This window comes from Protopterus annectens, chromosome 4.part0 (assembly GCF_019279795.1).
Source record: "Protopterus annectens isolate FY-2018-M chromosome 4.part0, PAN1.0, whole genome shotgun sequence".
Classification (NCBI taxonomy): domain Eukaryota; kingdom Metazoa; phylum Chordata; order Ceratodontiformes; family Protopteridae; genus Protopterus; species Protopterus annectens.
Window position 1 is genome coordinate 1,278,392,817 of NC_056733.1, and position 21,087 is coordinate 1,278,413,903.

General features: G+C 39.0%; 1 protein-coding gene across 2 annotated transcripts in view; it reads left to right on the forward strand.

Moving 5' to 3' along the window:
* Positions 1 to 21,087, forward strand: part of FSTL4 (follistatin like 4) — a 3,154,652-nt gene that overhangs the window by 180,198 nt on the left and 2,953,367 nt on the right. For both annotated transcript variants that reach the window (XM_044069164.1, XM_044069165.1), the window contains exon 2: positions 16,995 to 17,130. In XM_044069164.1, the coding sequence (XP_043925099.1) occupies positions 17,005 to 17,130 (126 nt within the window). In that variant the 5' untranslated portion in view covers positions 16,995 to 17,004. The remainder of the gene's footprint in view (positions 1 to 16,994; positions 17,131 to 21,087) is intronic.

The window sequence follows — 21,087 nt, forward strand, 5'->3', positions numbered from 1 at the left end:
ATATACATACCCATTTGACTGTTGAGCCCTGCGACTGTGCACCCTGGTAAAAGGTGGATGCAGCATAGCAAAGCATGAACACTGTGTGTGTCTAAATTATATAACACTAACCTGATACCAGACAAAAAAAATCTTGTGTAATTTGTGAACAAATCCCATGTCTTGTACATCTATAAAGGTAAAAGAAAGTCACCTTGGTACCATTAATTCTGTAATTATAGTTTCACTAATTTCAGCCTATTCTGATATGTGCAAGATGTCACCACTGATTTAATCTAAGGTGTATGTCCATGTAATTTCTGTTTGAATGTTACATAAAGAGAACATTGTTCTCTAACACAGGCTTTATCACTAAACAGCAATGTGGCAAGGTCATATTCCCCTCTTTGCATGCCAACGTGTGATAAATGCTAGTAACATATTTATCATAATAATAACTTACTCTTAATGGACTTTAAATTGTAATGGATTTGATTAAATAATGACAGGATCTGTTTTTAATGTTATTGCATTCGAATAAGTTGTGCTTAGCTTAATTAGGAACTCAGAATTTTCCCAGATGCATTATCCTGTATTTATCCACATCTAAGATTAGGTCATATTAACAAACCACTCAATTAAATTATCCAGTGGTTTCTTGAAACATTTTTCTTAAATTACTGTCAGATGCAATTGCCATCAAATTTATGCAGTCAACGTATTCAGCATACTAAGTCTATACCAAGTATGTGCCTGAAGTGAACTTCTATAATTTAGAAATGTCAGCATTCCCAAGTTATTGGCAACATATTAGGGAACCCATTAATTTTACTACAGTGTTACAATAACCTTTTTTAATAAGATGCCAATTACATCAATTACTGAGAAATATGATACATAATGCAAAGTGCATAAAGACTGTGAATTTCATAATGCACAGTTATGAGGCAGTGTGGTAAGCATGTTTAGTAGAAGTTAATGAACAGCTCCTTATACGGTGTGCAGTATGAGATATCTGAGGCAGTGTGGCAAGCATGTTTAGTAGAAGTTAATGAACAGCTCCTTATGCGGTGTGCAGTGTGAGACATCTGAGGCAGTGTGGTAAGCATGTTTAGTAGAAGTTAATGAACAGCTCCTTATGCGGTGTGCAGTGTGAGATATCTGAGGCAGTGTGGTAAGCATGTTTAGTAGAAGTTAATGAACAGCTCCTTATGCGGTGTGCAGTGTAAAATATCCGAGGAAATGTGGTAAGCATGTTTAGTAGAAGTTAATGAACAGCTCCTTATGCGGTGTGCAGTGTGAGATATCTGTGGCAGTGTGGTAAGCATGTTTAGTAGAAGTTAATGAACAGCTCCTTATGCGGTGTGCAGTGTGAGATATCTGAGGTAGTGTGGTAAGCATGTTTAGTAGAAGTTAATGAACAGCTCCTTATGCGGTGTGCAGTGTGAGATATCTGTGGCAGTGTGGTAAGCATGTTTAGTAGAAGCTAATGAACAGCTCCTTATGCGGTGTGCAGTGTGAGATATCTGAGGCAGTGTGGTAAGCATGTTTAGTAGAAGTTAATGAATAGCTCCTTATGCGGTGTGCAGTGTAAAATATCTGAGGCAGTGTGGTAAGCATGTTTAGTAGAAGTTAATGAACAGCTCCTTATGCGGTGTGCAGTATAAGATATCTGAGGTAGTGTGGTAAGCATGTTTAGTAGAAGTTAATGAACAGCTCCTTATGCGGTGTGCAATGTGAGATATCTGAGGCAGTGTGGTAAGCATGTTTAGTAGAAGTTAATGAACAGCTCCTTTTGCGGTGTGCAGTGTGAGATATCTGTGGCAGTGTGGTAAGCATGTTTAGTAGAAGTTAATGAACAGCTCCTTATGCGGTGTGCAATGTGAGATATCTGAGGCAGTGTGGTAAGCATGTTTAGTAGAAGTTAATGAACAGCTCCTTATGCGGTGTGCAGTGTGAGATATCTGAGGTAGTGTGGTAAGCATGTTTAGTAGAAGTTAATGAACAGCTCCTTATGCGGTGTGCAATGTGAGATATCTGAGGCAGTGTGGTAAGGATGTTTAGTAGAAGTTAATGAACAGCTCCTTATGCGGTGTGCAGTGTAAAATATCCGAGGAAATGTGGTAAGCATGTTTAGTAGAAGTTAATGAACAGCTCCTTATGTGGTGTGCAGTGTGAGATATCTGAGGCAGTGTGGTAAGCATGTTTAGTAGAAGTTAATGAACAGCTCCTTATGCGGTGTGCAGTGTGAGATATCTGAGGTAGTGTGGTAAGCATGTTTAGTAGAAGTTAATGAACAGCTCCTTATGCGGTGTGCAGTGTGAGATATCTGAGGCAGTGTGGTAAGCATGTTTAGTAGAAGTTAATGAACAGCTCCTTATGCGGTGTGCAGTGTGAGATATCTGTGGCAGTGTGGTAAGCATGTTTAGTAGAAGTTAATGAACAGCTCCTTATGCGATTGTGCAATGTGAGATATCTGAGGCAGTGTGGTAAGCATGTTTAGTAGAAGTTAATGAACAGCTCCTTATGCGGTGTGCAGTGTGAGATATCTGAGGCAGTGTGGTAAGCATGTTTAGTAGAAGTTAATGAACAGCTCCTTATGCGGTGTGCAGTGTGAGATATCTGAGGCAGTGTGGTAAGCATGTTTAGTAGAAGTTAATGAACAGCTCCTTATGCGGTGTGCAGTGTAAGATATCTGAGGCAGTGTGGTAAGCATGTTTAGTAGAAGTTAATGAACAGCTCCTTATGCGGTGTGCAGTGTGAGATATCTGAGGCAGTGTGGTAAGCATGTTTAGTAGAAGTTAATGAACAGCTCCTTATGCGGTGTGCAGTGTGAGATATCTGAGGCAGTGTGGTAAGCATGTTTAGTAGAAGTTAATGAATAGCTCCTTATGCGGTGTGCAGTGTGAGATATCTGAGGCAGTGTGGTAAGCATGTTTAGTAGAAGTTAATGAATAGCTCCTTATGCGGTGTGCAGTGTGAGATATCTGAGGCAGTGTGGTAAGCATGTTTAGTAGAAGTTAATGAACAGCTCCTTATGCGGTGTGCAGTGTGAGATATCTGAGGCAGTGTGGTAAGCATGTTTAGTAGAAGTTAATGAACAGCTCCTTATGCGGTGTGCAGTGTGAGATATCTGAGGCAGTGTGGTAAGCATGTTTAGTAGAAGTTAATGAACAGCTCCTTATGCGGTGTGCAGTGTGAGATATCTGAGGCAGTGTGGTAAGCATGTTTAGTAGAAGTTAATGAACAGCTCCTTATGCGGTGTGCAGTGTGAGATATCTGAGGCAGTGTGGTAAGCATGTTTAGTAGAAGTTAATGAACAGCTCCTTATGCGGTGTGCAGTGTGAGATATCTGAGGCAGTGTGGTAAGCATGTTTAGTAGAAGTTAATGAACAGCTCCTTATGCGGTGTGCAGTGTGAGATATCTGAGGCAGTGTGGTAAGCATGTTTAGTAGAAGTTAATGAACAGCTCCTTATGCGGTGTGCAGTGTGAGATATCTGAGGCAGTGTGGTAAGCATGTTTAGTAGAAGTTAATAAACAGCTCCTTATGCGGTGTGCAGTGTAAGATATCTGAGGCAGTGTGGTAAGCATGTTTAGTAGAAGTTAATGAACAGCTCCTTATGCGGTGTGCAGTGTGAGATATCTGAGGCAGTGTGGTAAGCATGTTTAGTAGAAGTTAATGAACAGCTCCTTATGCGGTGTGCAGTGTGAGATATCTGAGGCAGTGTGGTAAGCATGTTTAGTAGAAGTTAATGAACAGCTCCTTATGCGGTGTGCAGTGTGAGATATCTGAGGCAGTGTGGTAAGCATGTTTAGTAGAAGTTAATGAACAGCTCCTTATGCGGTGTGCAGTGTGAGATATCTGAGGCAGTGTGGTAAGCATGTTTAGTAGAAGTTAATGAACAGCTCCTTATGCGGTGTGCAGTGTGAGACATCTGAGGCAGTGTGGTAAGCATGCGCATGTCAATGTCTTTCGGATGACTGATGTGCATTGTTTGGATTTATATAGCAGAAAAAACTATAGAGCAAAGAAAACAGGAAGTAAATGCAGATCATAGGTGAAAAGATATATATTGACATACAAATATAGTCTGCAGTGATGTCATGTAATCCTGTCAGTAGAAGAAAAAAACAAACCACCTTGTTTAAATAGGCTTTTTGAAGACCATCACTGAGGAAGAATTCTACATAAATAAAGAAAATGGCAGTAAAATGTAAAACTTTCAGCTGACAAAGGTAGAAATATAGGTGGTATAGTGGCTGCACAATGTAGTTCCATTCTAACTACACAGAAAGATTACTAATATAGTCTGTAGAGTGTCAGAAGTATCAATATCCTATGTGTCTTGATGTTCTATGGACACTGTGTATGTGTATGCGTATAGGTTTTAACCTGTGCACATCTCCCCTTGAGCACAAAGAAGCACACTCGCCAACTTTTTATAACATTCCACAGTTTTACAGTAATGGTTGCAGCCCTGAGAAGTTCTGACTGGTCCAGTTTGTGGTTACTATGTATATGCACATCTCCCATAAAAGCAAGACCATAGTCACTGACTTTACAACCATTCCACAGTATTACTGACACTGAAGTGCCCCTGCGGACTTCTGAATGATCCAGTTTATGGATACTATGTGTGTGCATAGGTTTTAACATGTGCACATCCCTCCTTCCTGAGCAGGATCACTGTTGCTGAACTTAAGAACATTCCACAGTATTGCAGACACAATTGCTTTCCTGAGTACTCCTGACTGGTCCAGTTTCTGAAATGGGTGACACATAGAATCGCTTGCTTAGGTTAATCTTCTTGAAAGCATTGCTAGTGATAGCACATCATTTGCAGACAGTTCATGTAGTGAGCATTTGTCACACACAAGCCGTCTCTGCTGATTATTATTATCACTTGCCATCATAAGTGCTTTGCCGATCTTTTCAAGTTGTGCCGTACACATAATTAATTGCACATGAGTAAGTACACGCGGTAAATTTGCAGCACAAAAATGGAGTGATATATTATGCACATTTATTTGATTATTTCATTATTAGATGTGAAAATGTGCTCACATTTGTAATGCTTGTTATGTCTTATAAACACTCGGACCTTATGTAAATGTAAATGTTGCACATTTAACGCATATTTCCAGAAGCGCTTTATCAGGCACTGTTCATTTCACTGCATTACATGCAACAGCACATTACCATGTGATATAGATAATACAGTGCACAGTACGAACTGGCTGACAAGTAGTTATCATGTCCACTCTTCTCATCAAAGCTGTCCAGCTTCCAGAGACATGTATTATATACTGTACCTATGACTGTATTATATTGATGTTGTGCATACCTCAACACGTGTAACTGGATATCTTGCTCTGTTTGACATTATTTCCAGATATAGCATCACTTGTCGGCAGTTATCTGGCCACATTTCCTTCATTAGATACATTCTTACTTGACATGAACTGCAGCAGTGTAGGTGAGGTAATGGAAGCACTGATACAGCAGGACATACATCTCATAAATAAGGTTTGCATTAGTAATGATGGAAGTAAGCATGCAATTATTTAGCTTGTCCCATAGCTGCCATCTGACAGTGCTATTTCCATCAGACTGATCTGAGCAGCAGTGTTTATGGCCATGAATCAGCTGACATTTGTAGGCTGTAACATGGAGTTCTAAGAACACTTTGCTTGTGTATCGAAAACAGCCACATAGTTAGTTTCTGTATCTAAAGAGGAGTCATATGTTTCTTAAAGTTTCCTAAGTTTTTACTAGGCAAATGACCACCAGGTTTTTATAAATCTAGCAATAAAAAACAGACTAATTTTGTTCCCTAGTACCTAATACATCTATATGGTGGGGTATTTAATAAGGAGGTAGCTAAGGGTTATGTGACAGGGACTATGTTAGATGGGGATTAATTCATTTACTTACTGTCAACCTCTGTCTATCAGAGACATGGAGGCCAGACCGGGGGTGAATTTGCAATTTCCCATCCAAAGATCAAACTTTCATAAAATAGGGTCAGGAATGATCTCTGCTTCACATGGGGAACCTATCCGATGTGTGGAAATCCTTTAAGACACATATTGGTCTCTCCACCATGTTTTATTTTTGTCACATGCAAAGATCAGGTCCTTGCAGCTAGTGTTTCTGAGGATGCCTTATATGCCAGACATAGATCACAACTCAGTAACCTACAGGAAACTGAGTACAGAGCTGGGCCTTAAGGCAATTTGAGTAGGACACAGTATTCATACCCAGGGCTCTCCTGATCAGGAATTTTTGAGAGTACTCCAGTTATTGCCAGTGTCTAGTTAAATGCATGCAAAAAGAGGCATTGCACTCAATGATGGGTCTGATAAGGGGTGAGTACAGTGGTACTATAACTTCCTTGTAAATGGATACTATACCTTTGCTTATGAGTTGGGTGACATAGAATCATTTCCTTATTATCTTGGCTCTATGTTAGTCGAAGGCCAGGTTAATGTCTACATATGTTCTAGATCCCTACCTATCAGATCAACTCTTAGGGGTATTTTTTCAGTGGAGGAATTAGCCTGTGGGCAGTGTTCCTAAAAGGCACTATAATGTATTTCTTGGCATTGAGTTCTATTCTTTAAATTTGGCAGCAGTCATTTGTCTGTGTTACACTGTTTTGTAGAATGTCAATGTCATGGAGGAATCTTTGTTAGCTCCCAATTTACAGTCAGCTGCAAACCTAGTGAGTCAGAGGACTTTGATATCAGCCTTGATACTTTGATATTAGCCTTGACTTCCAAGAAGTACATACCAAACAAGAACAGGCCCAATACTGAGCCCTGGGGTACTCTGCTGGTAACTTGTCTCTTGTTTGAGGTGGTCTCACCAATTCTGACTTCAGAATGTTTGTCAAAAATAGCTGAGTGGAGAATTATATCGAATGCCTTGGCCAAGTCATGGTAGGTTGTTTGCACCATTTACCTTCATCCATTGCCTTGGTGACCCTTTTGAAGAAGTCTACCAGGTTAAGTAGGAAATACCTTCCTTTAACAAAGCCAACCTGGGATGGGTCCAGTGCCTGTAGCTTGCCAATGTCCTTGTTGATCATTTGCATGATAATTCATGCCATGTCTTTTCATATTATGCTTGTCAAACTGATGGGCCTTGTAGTTCCTGGAGTTGGTTGATGGCCCACTCTTATAAAGGGGGATGACTGTTGAGGTCCTCCATTTTGTTCAAAAGTCTTAAACCAGTTTACCTGCACAAGAGCCTCTAAACAGACTGTGACACTTGTAATAGCAACAATTCCTGAACATACTATTTAATATCTTTACAAACACCTTGCACACCAACCCAGCCTTTGGGGATGCACAAGCCAGTGCATTTCCTTGTGCCGTTCACAAGCTGGTAAATGGGAAGGGTTATGTCAGCAAGGGCATCCAGTGTAAAACTTTTGCCAAATGAAATATGCGGACAACAATACAGATTTCCATATTGGATCAGTTGAGGCCCAGGTTAACAATGACTGTCATCAGTACTGTTGGCCAAAGGAGAAGGAGAAGAAGAGGGGGAAGGCATGCCCGAAGGCAGAAAGAGAGGAGGAAGGTTAAGAGTGTGGTAGTGAGGGTAGGAACTTTGAATGTTGGCAGTATGACTGGTATAGGGAGAGAGCTAGCTGATATGATGGACAGAAGGATGGTTGATATATTGTGTGTGCAACAGACTAGATGGAAGGGGAGTAAGGCCAGGTGTAACGGAGGTGGGTTTAAATTGTTCTATCATGGTATGGATGGGAGGAGAAATGGGGTAGGCGTTATCCTGAAGGAACAATATGCCAAGATTGTTTTGGAGGTGAAAAAAATATCGGATAGAGTGATATTTATGAAGCTGGAAATTGATGGTGTAATGATAAATGCTGTTAGTGCATATACTCCGCAAGTTGGTTGTATGACAGATGAGAAAGAAAACTTTTGGAGTTAGTGGATGAAGTGATGGTGAGTGTACCTAAGGATGAGAGAGTGGTGATTGGAGTGGATTTCAATGGCCATGTTAGTGAAGGGAACAGAGGGGATGAAGAAGTGATGGTTAGGTATGGTGTTAAGGACAGGAATGCAGAAGGTCAGATGGTAGTGGATTTTGTGAAAAGGATGGACATGACTGTGGTGAATACATATTTTAAGAAGAGGGAAGAGCATAGGACGACATGCAAAAGTGGAGGAAGATGCACACAGGTGGATTAGATCCTATGCAGAAGGAGAATGGAGACTGTAACGTGGTGACAGGGGAAAGTGTAGTTAGGCAGCATAGAATGGTGGTCTGTAGGATGACGTTGGTGATCAAGAAGAGCAGGAGGAGAGTGAGGGCAGTGCCAAGGATCAAATGGTGGAAGTTGAAAAAGGGTGGTTGTGAGGTGGAGTTCAGCGAAAAGTTAAGACAGGCACTGGGGGACAGTGAAGAGTTACTGAATAGCTGGGTAACTACAGCAGAGCTAGTAAGGGAGACAGCTAGAAAGGTGCTTGGTGTGACATCTGGACAGAGGAAGGAGGACAAGGAAACCTGGTGGTGGAATGAGGACATACAGGAGAGTATACAGAAAAAGAGGCTGGCGAAGAAGAAGTGGGATTGGCAGAGAGATGAAGAAAGTACACAGGAGTATAAGGAGATGAGGCACATTGCAAAGAGACAGGTGGCAAAGGCTAAGGATAAGGCGTATGGAGAGTTGTATGAAAGGTTGGACACTAAGCAGGGAGAAAAAGACCTGTACCGAATGGCTAGACAGAGGGACCAATCTGGGAAATATGTGCAGCAGGTAAGGGTGATAAAGGATAATGAGGGAAATGTGCTCACAAGCGAGGCGAGTGTGTTGGGCACATGGAAAGAGTACTCTGAGGGGCTGATGAATGAAGACACTGAGAGAGAGAGAAGGTTGGATGATGTGGAGATAGTGAATCAGAAAGTGCAGTGGATTCGCAAGGAGGAAGTAAGGACAAGTATGAAGAAAATAAAGAATAGGAAGGCTGTTGGTCCAGGTGACATACCTCTGGAAGCATGGAGGTAGTTAGGAGAAATGGCAGTGGAGTTTTTAACCAGATTGTTTAATAAAATATTGGAAAGTGAGAGGATGCCTGAGGAGTGGAGAAAAAGTGTTGTGGTACCAATTTTTAAGAATAAGGGTGATGTGCAGAGCTGTAGTAACTACAGAGGGATTAAACTGATCAGTCACAGCATGAAGTTATGGGAAAGAGTAGTGGAAGCTAGGTTAAGAAGGGAGGTGATGATTAGTGATTAGCAGTATGGTTTCATGCCTGGGAAAGAGTACTACAGATGCGATGTTTCTTCTGAGACTGTTGATGGAGAAGTATAGAGAAGGTCAGAAGTCGCATTGTGTCTTTGTGGACTTAGAGAAAGCATATGACAGGGTGCCTAGAGAGGAGTTGTGGAATTGTATGAGGCAGTCGGGAGTGGCAGAGAAGTATGTAAGAGTGGTACAGGATATGTACGAGGGTAGTGTGACAGTGGTGAGGTCTGTGGTGGGAGTGATGGATGTGTTTAAGGTGGAAGTGGGATTACATCAAGGATCAGCTCTGAGCCCTTTTTTATTTGCAATGGTGATGGACAGGTTGACAGACAAGATCAGACAGGAGTCCTCGTGGACTATGATGTTTGCAGATGACATTGTGATCTGTAGTGAGAGTAGGGAACAGGTTGAGAACACCTTGGAGAGGTGAAGATATGTTCTAGGGAGGAGAGGAATGAAGGTCAGCAGGACTAAGACAGAATATATGTGTGTGAATGAGAGGGAGGATAGAGGATTGGTGAGGATGCAGGGGAATAGAGCTGGCAAAGGTGGATGAGTTTAAATACTTGGGATCAACAGTTCAGAGTAATGGTGAGTGTGGAAGAGAGGTGAAGAAGAGAGTACAGGTAGAGTGGAATGGGTGGAGACGAGTGTCAGGAGTGATTTGTGACAGATGTGTACCAGTAAAAGTGAAAGGGAAGGTCTACAAGAGGGTAGTGGAACCAGCTATGTTATATGGGTTGGAGACAGTGGCATTGACAAAAAGGCAGGAGTCAGAGCTTTGATGTGGCAGAGTTGAAGATGTTAAGATTTGCACTGAGTGTGACAAGGATGGACAGGATTAGGAATAAGTATATTAGAGGGTCAGCTCAGGTTGGATGATTTAGAGCCAAAGCCAGAGAGGTGAGATTGTGTTGGTTTGGATATGTGCTGAGGAGGGATGATGGGTATATTAAGAAAAGGATGATAAGGATGGTGTTGCCAGGTAAGAGGAAAAGAGGAAGGCCTAAGGTAAGGTTTATGGATGTGGTGAGAGAGGACATCGGGGTGGTTGGTGTTTCCGAGCAAGATACAGAGGACAGGAAGGAATGGAAACGATGATCCGCTGTGGCACCCCCTAACAGGAACAGCCATAAGAAAAAGAAGAAGGCAAACACCTTGCACACTGCCACCCGGCAAGCTACAATAGTCCAATATGCAGATGATACTATGCTGATCTGCTCAGCCCCCACAATCCAAACACTCCAGACTATAACCCAAGAGGCCTTCTGCAATATTAAAAACTGGTTAAAAAACTCACAAGTAATATTTAACCCCCAAAAGACCCAAGTTATGCTTTTCCACCCTACCAGAATTATTGATTCCTCTGCTCTTTTCTCTATCAATTTTGCCAGTGACCTCCAAATCTCCCATGTCACAAGCTAAACGTCTTGGTGTAATACTTGACCAAAACATAAAGTTTAACAAACATATAGCCCAAACCATATCCAAAGTCCATAAAAAACTTGGAACCCTATACCACTGCAAAAACTATTTAACCAAAGAAACCCAACATTACTATATCCAGAACTCATCCTCTCTCTGCATTATGCTGTGCAACCCCTGTATCAACAAAGCTTAACAAGACAGAACTACACAAATTGTCCATGTGCTATGCTATAATAAAATAGCTAGATTCACAACCAACCCTAATTTCTGCTCCCACCACTGGCACTCACTAAAACAACTAAGTTAGCTAGAACTCCCCAACTTACTAAACTATAACCAACTCACCATAGCTCATTACCTGCTGTACCACCCAAACAGGATTCCTGATCTCTCAGGTTTACTCAACTTTCCCAATTCTGTGCAACAACTAAGATCCACAAACAAAGCCCTTCTTGAAGTACCTAAGTGTAGACGCAGTGCTGGAGAATCCCTCTTCACCTACACAGTTGCTACAATCTGGAATTCTCTTCCACCAGATAACAGATTGCAAAACAGTAGTCCCACCTTTAAAACCACTTTAAAAGCCCACCTCAATCTGATCTGGCAAAGTACCTATACTGACTATGGCTAGCCCTACTACCACCATTCAGATAAATCTTCCTCTGGCACTACTCAAAGGTCAACCCATAAAAAACTTGCCATAATGAACTGTATTTTTTTAAATGAATGTATTTAACTGTATATAATGTTGCACTACATTATATTTTTACTTTACTACTGTACACTCTATAATTTGTATACTTCTGTAACTTCTCATCATACTATGCCATGAAATACTATTGTTTGCTCTACGTACTTGTACATATCTCTGATTTTTGTATTTTTAACATATATGTGGAGCCTTTGTAGATTGTACTTTGTGTTTTTTGTTTGTCATGTATGTGGATCTTTTCTCCCCGGGTCTCTGCTGGAAATGGGCACTTGATTGCCCTATCAGACCAACCCGGTTATCAAATATAACATAAATAAATAATAAATAAATCTTGTTAGCTACTTCTGTGTTGACATGGGGGCTTGTGCAGTGGGGAGAACATGTCACCGTAACAATTGTGAATGTTCATCTGTTGTTGTAAAGGTAGACTCCAACATCAGACAGTATGCCATCGGTATTTCCTGGAAGTGATCCACTCTGCCTGACAATACTATCTGGTTGCTGTATGCAAACAAAAGAAATAATGTACAATTATGTGCTGTTGTGGTGGTGCTATATCATGCAGTTTATGTGTGTCAAGCATTTCCCTAATGTGCTGTGATGAAATAAACAGCTATAATTTGTAGGAACTGCAGGTCTGTGAAGATGCAATATGAAAAGGCATGGCATTTCTTGACCTCTCAAAAGCATTCAACACCATCTCCAACCTCTGCTCCTGACCAGATTCTCTGCCCTTAAACTCTAAAGTTCAGCGATCTCCTAGTTTGCCAGCTACCTCATTGACAGACAGCAATCAGTTAAATGGCTTTCCACTCTGTCTCCTGCTCTCCCCATCAAGATGGGAGTACTTCAAGGATCAATACTTGATCCATTACTATTCACCATCTTTACTAATCTTCTACATTCATCCTGTCCACAGTCATCTCTTAATACGCGGACGATTCCACAGTCATTACCATTGCTGATAACCTCACTGATCTAAACACCTTAAACCAAGAATCCTTTGAATCAATAGAAAACTGCCTATCTAGTAACCAGCTAATCTTAAACCCAAGTAAGACTAAACTCCTACTATTCCTACCTAAATCACTTAACCACCTCAAATCCTCTTTCACTATCACTTCCCACAATAAAGCTATTATTGCAGTAGAATCCCATACTAAACTATTGGGGGTCATTATAGTTAAGCAACTCAAATTTGAACTGCATGTTTTCAGCTGCATCAAGAAAACTCATCAAAAACTTGGACTATGATACAGAAACAGAAAATTCCTTACCAGTGAGTCAAAAATCTCTCTCACTCAAGCCTACCTTCTCCCCTGCCTGTTTTATAGCTCAGAAATCCCAACCAACCTTCAGAGCACTCTCTTGAAACAACCTAGAATAAAGTATCTAGATTCCCTGCTAACCATACCACTAAATCTCATCACTCTTTCCCTACACTCCTTAAATTCATCAGAATTTCACAATAACTACTCTCTCAACTAAAAATCACACATTGCATCCTATATAATAATTCCTACTGTCCTGAGATATCCTGTCTTGTCTCCCTCTATAAGCCACCTAGGACTCTCAGAAGCACTGACCAAAATATTGTACAAATCTACAAACGAAAAAGTACATTTGGGCAAAATCTTTATAGCTACTTTCACACACTCTGAATAAACTTCCCCTGTCAATTAGACATATCAGCAATGAACAACAATTCAAAATAGTTCTCAAAGCCCCCCCCCCCATCTAGCTAGCACTTGGACCTGGCACTGTAATCACCCTCCTGCTACCTATACTTTACTACTACCTCTGACCCCACTTATCCCCTCTACTAACACATCTCCATCTCTTACTCAGCTCTTCTTCCCTCCTCTCTCTTCCTCACTCAACTCCAACCTCCCTTGTTAACCTCCTTTCTTATTTACTCATCTCTACTAACTACATTATCTAAAACCTCTGACACGCCTAATACCGTACTATACTAGCACAAATTGTTACTGTCTCTCAAATTGTGCACTAGATAGTCATTTCACTGCCTGTATGCCTTTATAATACTTTCTTCTGTTCTATATAATGAAAATATCATGTACATACAGGTGTTTTAATGCTTAATTAAAGCATTTAATTGAAGCAATTAAGAATCTTCCTTAAAGCCCAATGGCTTTGCCCATGCACAAATCCTGACTGACACTTTCTCCCCTAGCAGGACCATTCTTTATTATCTATCTTTAACATGCTATTTCAGGTGCTCTGATATTCTCTCTTAATTCCTACTGTAATAGCTCACCTCCTAAGGTTTGGTAAACTTTATAAACAATGCTACCCTCAAAAAATAAATGTTTTATTAATCCTTTTACTCAAAAATTTTAACTTATTTAATCGGGTATGTTGGTATGTTACTGTATCAGTACTGTATAAATGTTCCCGTATTTGAAATGTTTTACCTGTCTGACACTGTATTGTATATGGTCAAGATTTCTGTCTTGTAAATTGTCTTAATGTGGAGCTTTTCTCGCCGGGCCTCCGCTGAAAATGGACATACATACAGTCGGACTATCCCGGTCAACAAATGTAAAATAAATAAATAAATAAAAATATTAATTGACTAAATATTGTCATCACATTGATTAATTGTCTGTCTAAACTCATCTGGAACCAATCAATGCATTACTTACCTTGAGTTGCAATTAATTGTAATTTCTATTGGAAACAGTGCATTGATGTGCCATCCTGATGCATGTATCTGCTCTACTGAACATTTGCCCTAGAAACTGACTGATGATTCTACATTATGTACCTGCGTCAGTGGCAGATTCACTATCCCCATACAGGTTGTTGTAATTGGTTTTGCTATCTTGCATGGTATTGTGTTTCTTGTTTGTTTGTTTGTTCGCTTGCTTGTTCATTTGTTTGATTTTGGGAATGTATTTTGTAGATATAGTTACTTACTCATTGTTTGACAGTTGCCAAACATACAGTTAAAACAACATTTACACAGCAAAAGTCATAATACATCATTCTTTCTATGGTACTGGCTCATATATTTACATTTTACCAGCTGTACTGTGGGATATGTCAGGGGACAGGGCAGGGCAGATCCATCTGCCATGTTTCTTGCTGCACACCATTTCACCAGATACTGATGGAATGAAATAACATGGGACCCTTTCTGACTGTATCATGAGTCTTTGGAGGTATTTCATCAGTTTCCCATTTATATTCCTATGGCACCCCAACTCAGTCCTGAATACATGTTATGCATCATGGCATACGCCAGATGTGCTGCCTTTTCTAGGACATAGCACACCACTGCCATGAGTCTTCCTTGTGTTGTAGTTACCCCTTTAGCACAACAAACACACATTTAGCTGTGTGCAAAGAGAATGGGATTATGAATGAAGGCTGTATTGAGCAGCCGTCAGCAGCTGCAAAATATACAGAGATTTTTGCTTTGGGATTGCATTATCCTTGTCAGATACCCCTGGCATCTGCATTTTGTCTCATTTCAGAAATGTGTTGTGTGGCACATATTTGTGTGTTAATATACCTATCATTACTTGTCCATTGGTGATTGCCACACACAACTCATTTACCATGTGTATGCATCAAAAATGCATCCATGCTGTTAACTAGTTTAATTTGATGTTGTGATTTTTATTTAAATATTGTGATGGTTTTATATTCTTTTATATCTTTTATATCTGTTATTTTAAAATACTGTGCTGGTTGAAAACAAAACAGGGTACAGCATGTTAGTCATTGTTCAGTCCGCACTGCTGACCAGCTCACATTTGACTGAGCGCTCCACTTTCCAATTTACATATACTAGTTCAGCCTCACATTTACAGCATGTCTGGGTGTATGGTTGAATTGAATGTGAAAAAGACCATTTATGGACCTATAGACTCCGGAATTTTGCTCGATGGCTGGTCATTCATGGGTGGTTTCCTAGAATATGGTGTGTTCCATCACATATTGTAACATGCTGGTAGGGCCTACATCTAATATCTCTGATAAAGATGGTTGGCCACATCTAATGTGTCATCTCTAGGGCACTATAATATGACATACTTTTCCAAGTTTGGTGAGTGGCATTGTAGGACAGGCTCTAGTCTAGCTAGTGTGATGTCCATTTGGTACATGTCACATATGGTACCTTCATGTGTTAGTCAATGAGCTCTTGGTCACTACACACAGCTAGGCTGTGTTACACACAGAAGTACTACTGTTACTGTATTCTGGATGGGTGTATAACACCTTCCCTCCCCCCGCATACTTTCCATCCACCATTGTAGGTGTGCACAGTACCAGCAATGTGACATACATGCGTTGCAAATATAACTTCTTAGTAAACCTTTCTGCTGTGTCTTACTGATTGCAGTTATTTATACCACTAACAAACTTTCTGCATTACTTGCATAGCTCTATTTCTCATTACCATATTACTGTCATTTCTTTTATATCAAGTAGTTATAATACCTATAAATCTGTATATCATAGTTTTATGAATCATAAATCTGCTACTTGATTGTAGCACCACTTTATTCATGCTTCAGAGATTCATATACTATGAATTCTGATTTTTTTATCTTTTGTTTTCTTATTTTGGTGTAGAATATTATGTGACTCTAATGTATCCTTTAGTATTTATTCTATTTACGTGACCTTTGCTGATGTGATTGTAAAGAGCTCTTGATGCACCCATACTAAATTAACCAACTAACAGAATCATAAATAAATACTGGAGGCAAAACATATTAGTACTAAAAATTAGCATAATATACCAAGTATATATATTCCTTTTCCAGCTATGGCTCCCACTACATTTACAGAAAATTCATAATTATAAGATCGTGTCTTTTGGTGTTTTTGCATTGAATGATTCTCATAATTATAAAGATGCAAACTGAACCTTTAAGTTTATAGTGGCATTTAGGCATACCAGTTACTTGACTTTCAGGACTGTTCAAACTCATTCTGTATTATGCTGAACAAAACGTAGAACAGTTGACTTCTCTTCAGCAGTTTGAGAGGAGTATGAAAAGAACTGTCAATACATTACTGTTAAATGTGTTTACGTGAGCCTGCTCAGTACATCTACTTTGTGTTCGTCTGTCGAATATAGTAAATAATGTGTGTCCGTTTTTGTTTGGAGAAGTTATATCCTGGCAAAAGCCAAATTCTGATTCATATATAAGGCATAGATCTAATCATATTTTATATCTTGCTCTTATCATGAGATTATAAAACATTTGAATAATTCATTAATCACCTTTACAAAAGTAGTAATTACATTTAAATGATAGACTATTTTGGATTAGTTGAATAAAGAACATACAATACTTCACATCCAGGGATTGTATCACTCATGCACTTCAGGTCTGCCAATGGAAGATCTCATTTTTATGAGCAGCGTTTATTTATGTAAAATTAATAGGTCTATAAGTAGTTTGTTGCAACTGTAACATAGCACTTTCTACGTTTTCCAGTTATATAGTGCATGCTTTACATTTTCACATTTATGTATCCAAACTGAAATATCATTGCAGTTGTCTATGATTGATTCTATTACTAACTGCAGCATTTATCTTGTTCTCAGCAGACTTGAACTAATGAAGTTACAGAAGCAATGGTCAGTTATTGTGGTGCTTTTGGGTTTCCTGGACATTACAGAAGGATGGATGGGTACAGGCAGAAAAGGACAATATTACTCAGCTGGAGGGGACATCCATCAAGAGGTAAATCATCTCCCTGTGAGTTTCCAATACTAACAACTGAGCCCATCTCTGTTTTATCTCTATTTGTGTTCCCTACAGTATTATTAAATGCACCCTGATGATGTAAATTACAGTATTCTTCCATGTAGTTGCATTCTAGACGTTTAAATTAGTACCATAATTGCTTAGTGGTTTCTTTTGTAATATACTAAAGTGATGAAATTTAATATTTAAAATACAAATGCACACAGTGCAATTCTGCAATGCATGGTAATACATCATTTTGCAACAGAATATACAAATTCACATTATAAAAACTGCAGCTCTGTTCGGTTACCCCTTGACTGAAATAATTCACAAACTTTACTGCATGTTTATGATTATATTAATGAGCTAATTTATATTTTAAAACTGTTTAACAATATAAATTATCTTAATGAATGCCCTCTTATCTGCAATGCCACTTGCTGTTAACAGTTCCTGTGGAAAGTTGAGGATAAAATAAACAAATCACTTATTGCTTCCTTTATATTGTACTAATATTAAATGAAAAAGTACGGGATAAGATTTTAAAGTGTTTCATTTGTGTCGTGAAGTTGAATTGGTATTTTTCATACAGGGTAAAATGATAAAACAATCTTATGCTAATGTATCTTGATAAAGTAAAAGTCACAGAAGAAATGTTATGAAATTGTTTATATTTTCAGCGCTTACTGCTCTCTACGTTAACATACAGTGTGCACGTGTGTATGTGTATATGTGTGTGTGTGTTTAATGTGTATCACCCTAAAAACAGAGACTGTAAGGATCTTGATTTTTATGGTAATCCTAAAACCTTGCCATGTCAGTTTTCAGACTTACATATAATCAGACTGCCTCTTGCTGCTATTTGCCATAGATTTAGGCATCTGAACTACACACTAAAAATTTGTATTATTGCTATTTTTTTAAACATCTATACAAGTAAAAGGGAAAGAAATTATTTTTTTTTATTTTATTTATTTTTTATTTACATTTTGAAGTTTCAAAATGTCAATCTGATGGTCTCAACCATAAGAAATTCGAAGTTCTCAAGTTTTCAGACTTCATATATATATATATATATTTATATATCTGTAAATAAAAAAAAAAAAAAATATATATATATATATATATATATATATATATGTATATAGATACATATATAGATATGTGTGTATGTGTGTGTGTGTGTGTGTGTGTGTGTGTGTGTGTGTGTGTGTGTGTGTGTGTGGACACCATTTGCAGCTTCCACAAGCAAAAGAGCAAAGGTGCCTACATTTTTATAACTATAGGTAAATGTATTTAGTACTGTCAGTGTGTAGCAAACTTTTAAGAATGGCACCTTCTTTATAAGTAAAACTAGGAATACTACTTTATCCTGTAGTCAACTCAGAATTACCTCAAATAATGCCCCATTTATTCCTAATAATATTTTTAATGTTTCCTCTATTCAGTGACATGTCTAGACAAAAACAATTAACATAAAAAGAATCATCCTTATTTTCCTTACTACTGAATCAGGCACATAATATCAAGGGATACTTAGATGATATTTTGGTAAATATTGCTTCTACAGCATTGTTCAGTCATTCTAACCTATATCCCCTGTCTTCAAACAACATACAAATGTATCTAATCTCATCCACAAAAATATTTCCATTGGTGGTTAAATGTACCATGATCCCCTTATGTTTAATATGAGCAGGGTGGTTGCTTTTAAAATGGATGTAACTGTATTCTGATAATGTATTCTATATTCAAAAATCAGATTTTTTTGCATCCAGTATTAAAACAATATCTCAAAATGCCACAGTTGTACCCACTCTACCCAAGAAAAACTCTAAAAACTAGTACTACAATTTAAATCCTGAGTAAAACAGTTGCATTTGTCCTCAGATCCATTCCAAGCAAAAAATAGATACTCATGAAATCATTTGTAAAAGAAGCCTTAGATAATAAGTTAATTCTCTTTAAATTGTAATAATTGTACCTCTCCAAAACACAATTAGTAAAAAAGGGTGTGGTAGTAAGGGTCTATAATAGGAAGTTGAATACTGAAAAGAGAGAACACTCTTACATCGACCCCTAATAACCAAAACCACAGAATATTGAATGGCTGGAAAAGCAATTTTGTTCTCAGGGAAAAAAATCGCTGCCCCCCCACTCAAAAAAATCCACACACAAAATAAAGTGGGGGGTTTTGCCCCCCACACCCCCTACTTAAATATACCAACACCGAGATTCCACCACAGTGGAGGAAATGGCAATATCCCAACAGTGACCCAGCGATTTTTTTCCCTGGGGAAAAAAGTGGCTGTTCTGGCCGTTTCACATTCTGTGGTTTCGGTTAATAGGGGTCAATGTAAGAGCATTTGCTCTTTTCAACATTTGACATCCTAATATAGACCCAGTGGTACCACCCCTTTTCACTCCTTAATCTGCTGATAATATTTGTATTTGAAAATGAAAAAATAGTTATCCAATAATTATTCAGTAAGTGTACAGACTGTGCTAATAAAATTCATACTATAATAAGAATAACTGGCTAAAAATAATATGCAAACGTCAATTCATATATCAGCATATTAGCACAAAGGGACTTCATATCAAGAAGAAACATATATCTCCAAATCACTGAAAATTTTATTCCTAACATTATCTATACAGTCCCATAAATCTCTTAAATAAATATTTATGTTTTTGTACTACAGGATTAAAAACACTATCCAAAGAAAGAAAAACAAATTAAAATTGTTCAGCAATGAAGCCAAGGGATAGCCACTCAACAGTGGAAAGTATGGCTCTAGGTGATTTAGTTATGTTGACTAATGTTGCCAAAATGGGCATAGGTAATTACCTGTGATAAGTAGGTTGAGGTCCAGACCTACTCCAACCTACACCAGGAACCCATGATAAAAGTGAGAGAGGTATATGTGCCCCTGTTGGCCAGTGTGTTACACCATAAAGCCCAACAGGCCTGGGTCAATAAGTTATTGGCCGGCCTTTGTCTAGTTGCCCAGCCTGGGTTACCTGGGATAGCTCGGTTGAGTGAAATCTGGATGTAAAAACATTCAACCTGCCAAACATGAACTAAGAATTGCTGCAGTCATTGTAGGTTCACTGATGGTATGCAGCTTAGAAGTGGATGTCATGACGGTATGGAAGAGGTTGGACATCCTATGTATCCAAAAGACAAGATTCAAGGGCAGTGGAGCTATGCAGGAGGAGGACAGGCTAGAAATAGTGTCAGAATTGCGGTGAGAGACAGACTTCAGAAGGCAGTGGTGATGTCATCAGAATTAGTGACAGACTCACGGCAATCAGTCCCCTGTATAATGATAGGGTGGTATTCATAATCTCAGCCTATGCCCCATGGCACTGTTGTGATAGTGAGGAAAAATGTGCATTCATATAGGAGTTGCAGGACCTACTAGATAAAGCAGGACAACATAAACTGGTGTTGATAGTGAGTGTCTTAAATGCACATATCGGGACAGACAGAACAGGATATGAGGATTGCCTGGTTCCACATGGTTTGGACAACAGGAATAAAGAAGGAGAAGCATTCTAGACTTCTGTCTGGCAAATGGCTTGATAGTAGTCAATACATGGTTCAGAAAAAGAGACAGTCACAAGATCATATAAAAGAGTGGCCAACATGCAACTCAGGTAGACTTCCTCCAAGTAAGGAAAGGGCACTGGGGTAGAATCATGGATTGCAAAGTCATTTCCAGTAAAAGAGACACAGCATAAACCACTGGTTGCCACAGTCAGGTGTAAGCAATGCTCAGAAAAGGTGCTGTGGTCAACAGAAACCAGGCTGAAGACCTGGAAGTTGACAGGAGAGAAAGTTCAACAGTTGAAGGAGTTACTCGGGGCTGTAGCACCCCAAGAAGAGGAGGAAATAGGTGGAGCTGAAGAATAATGTCAGTGTCTGAAAACAGCATATTTGAAGAC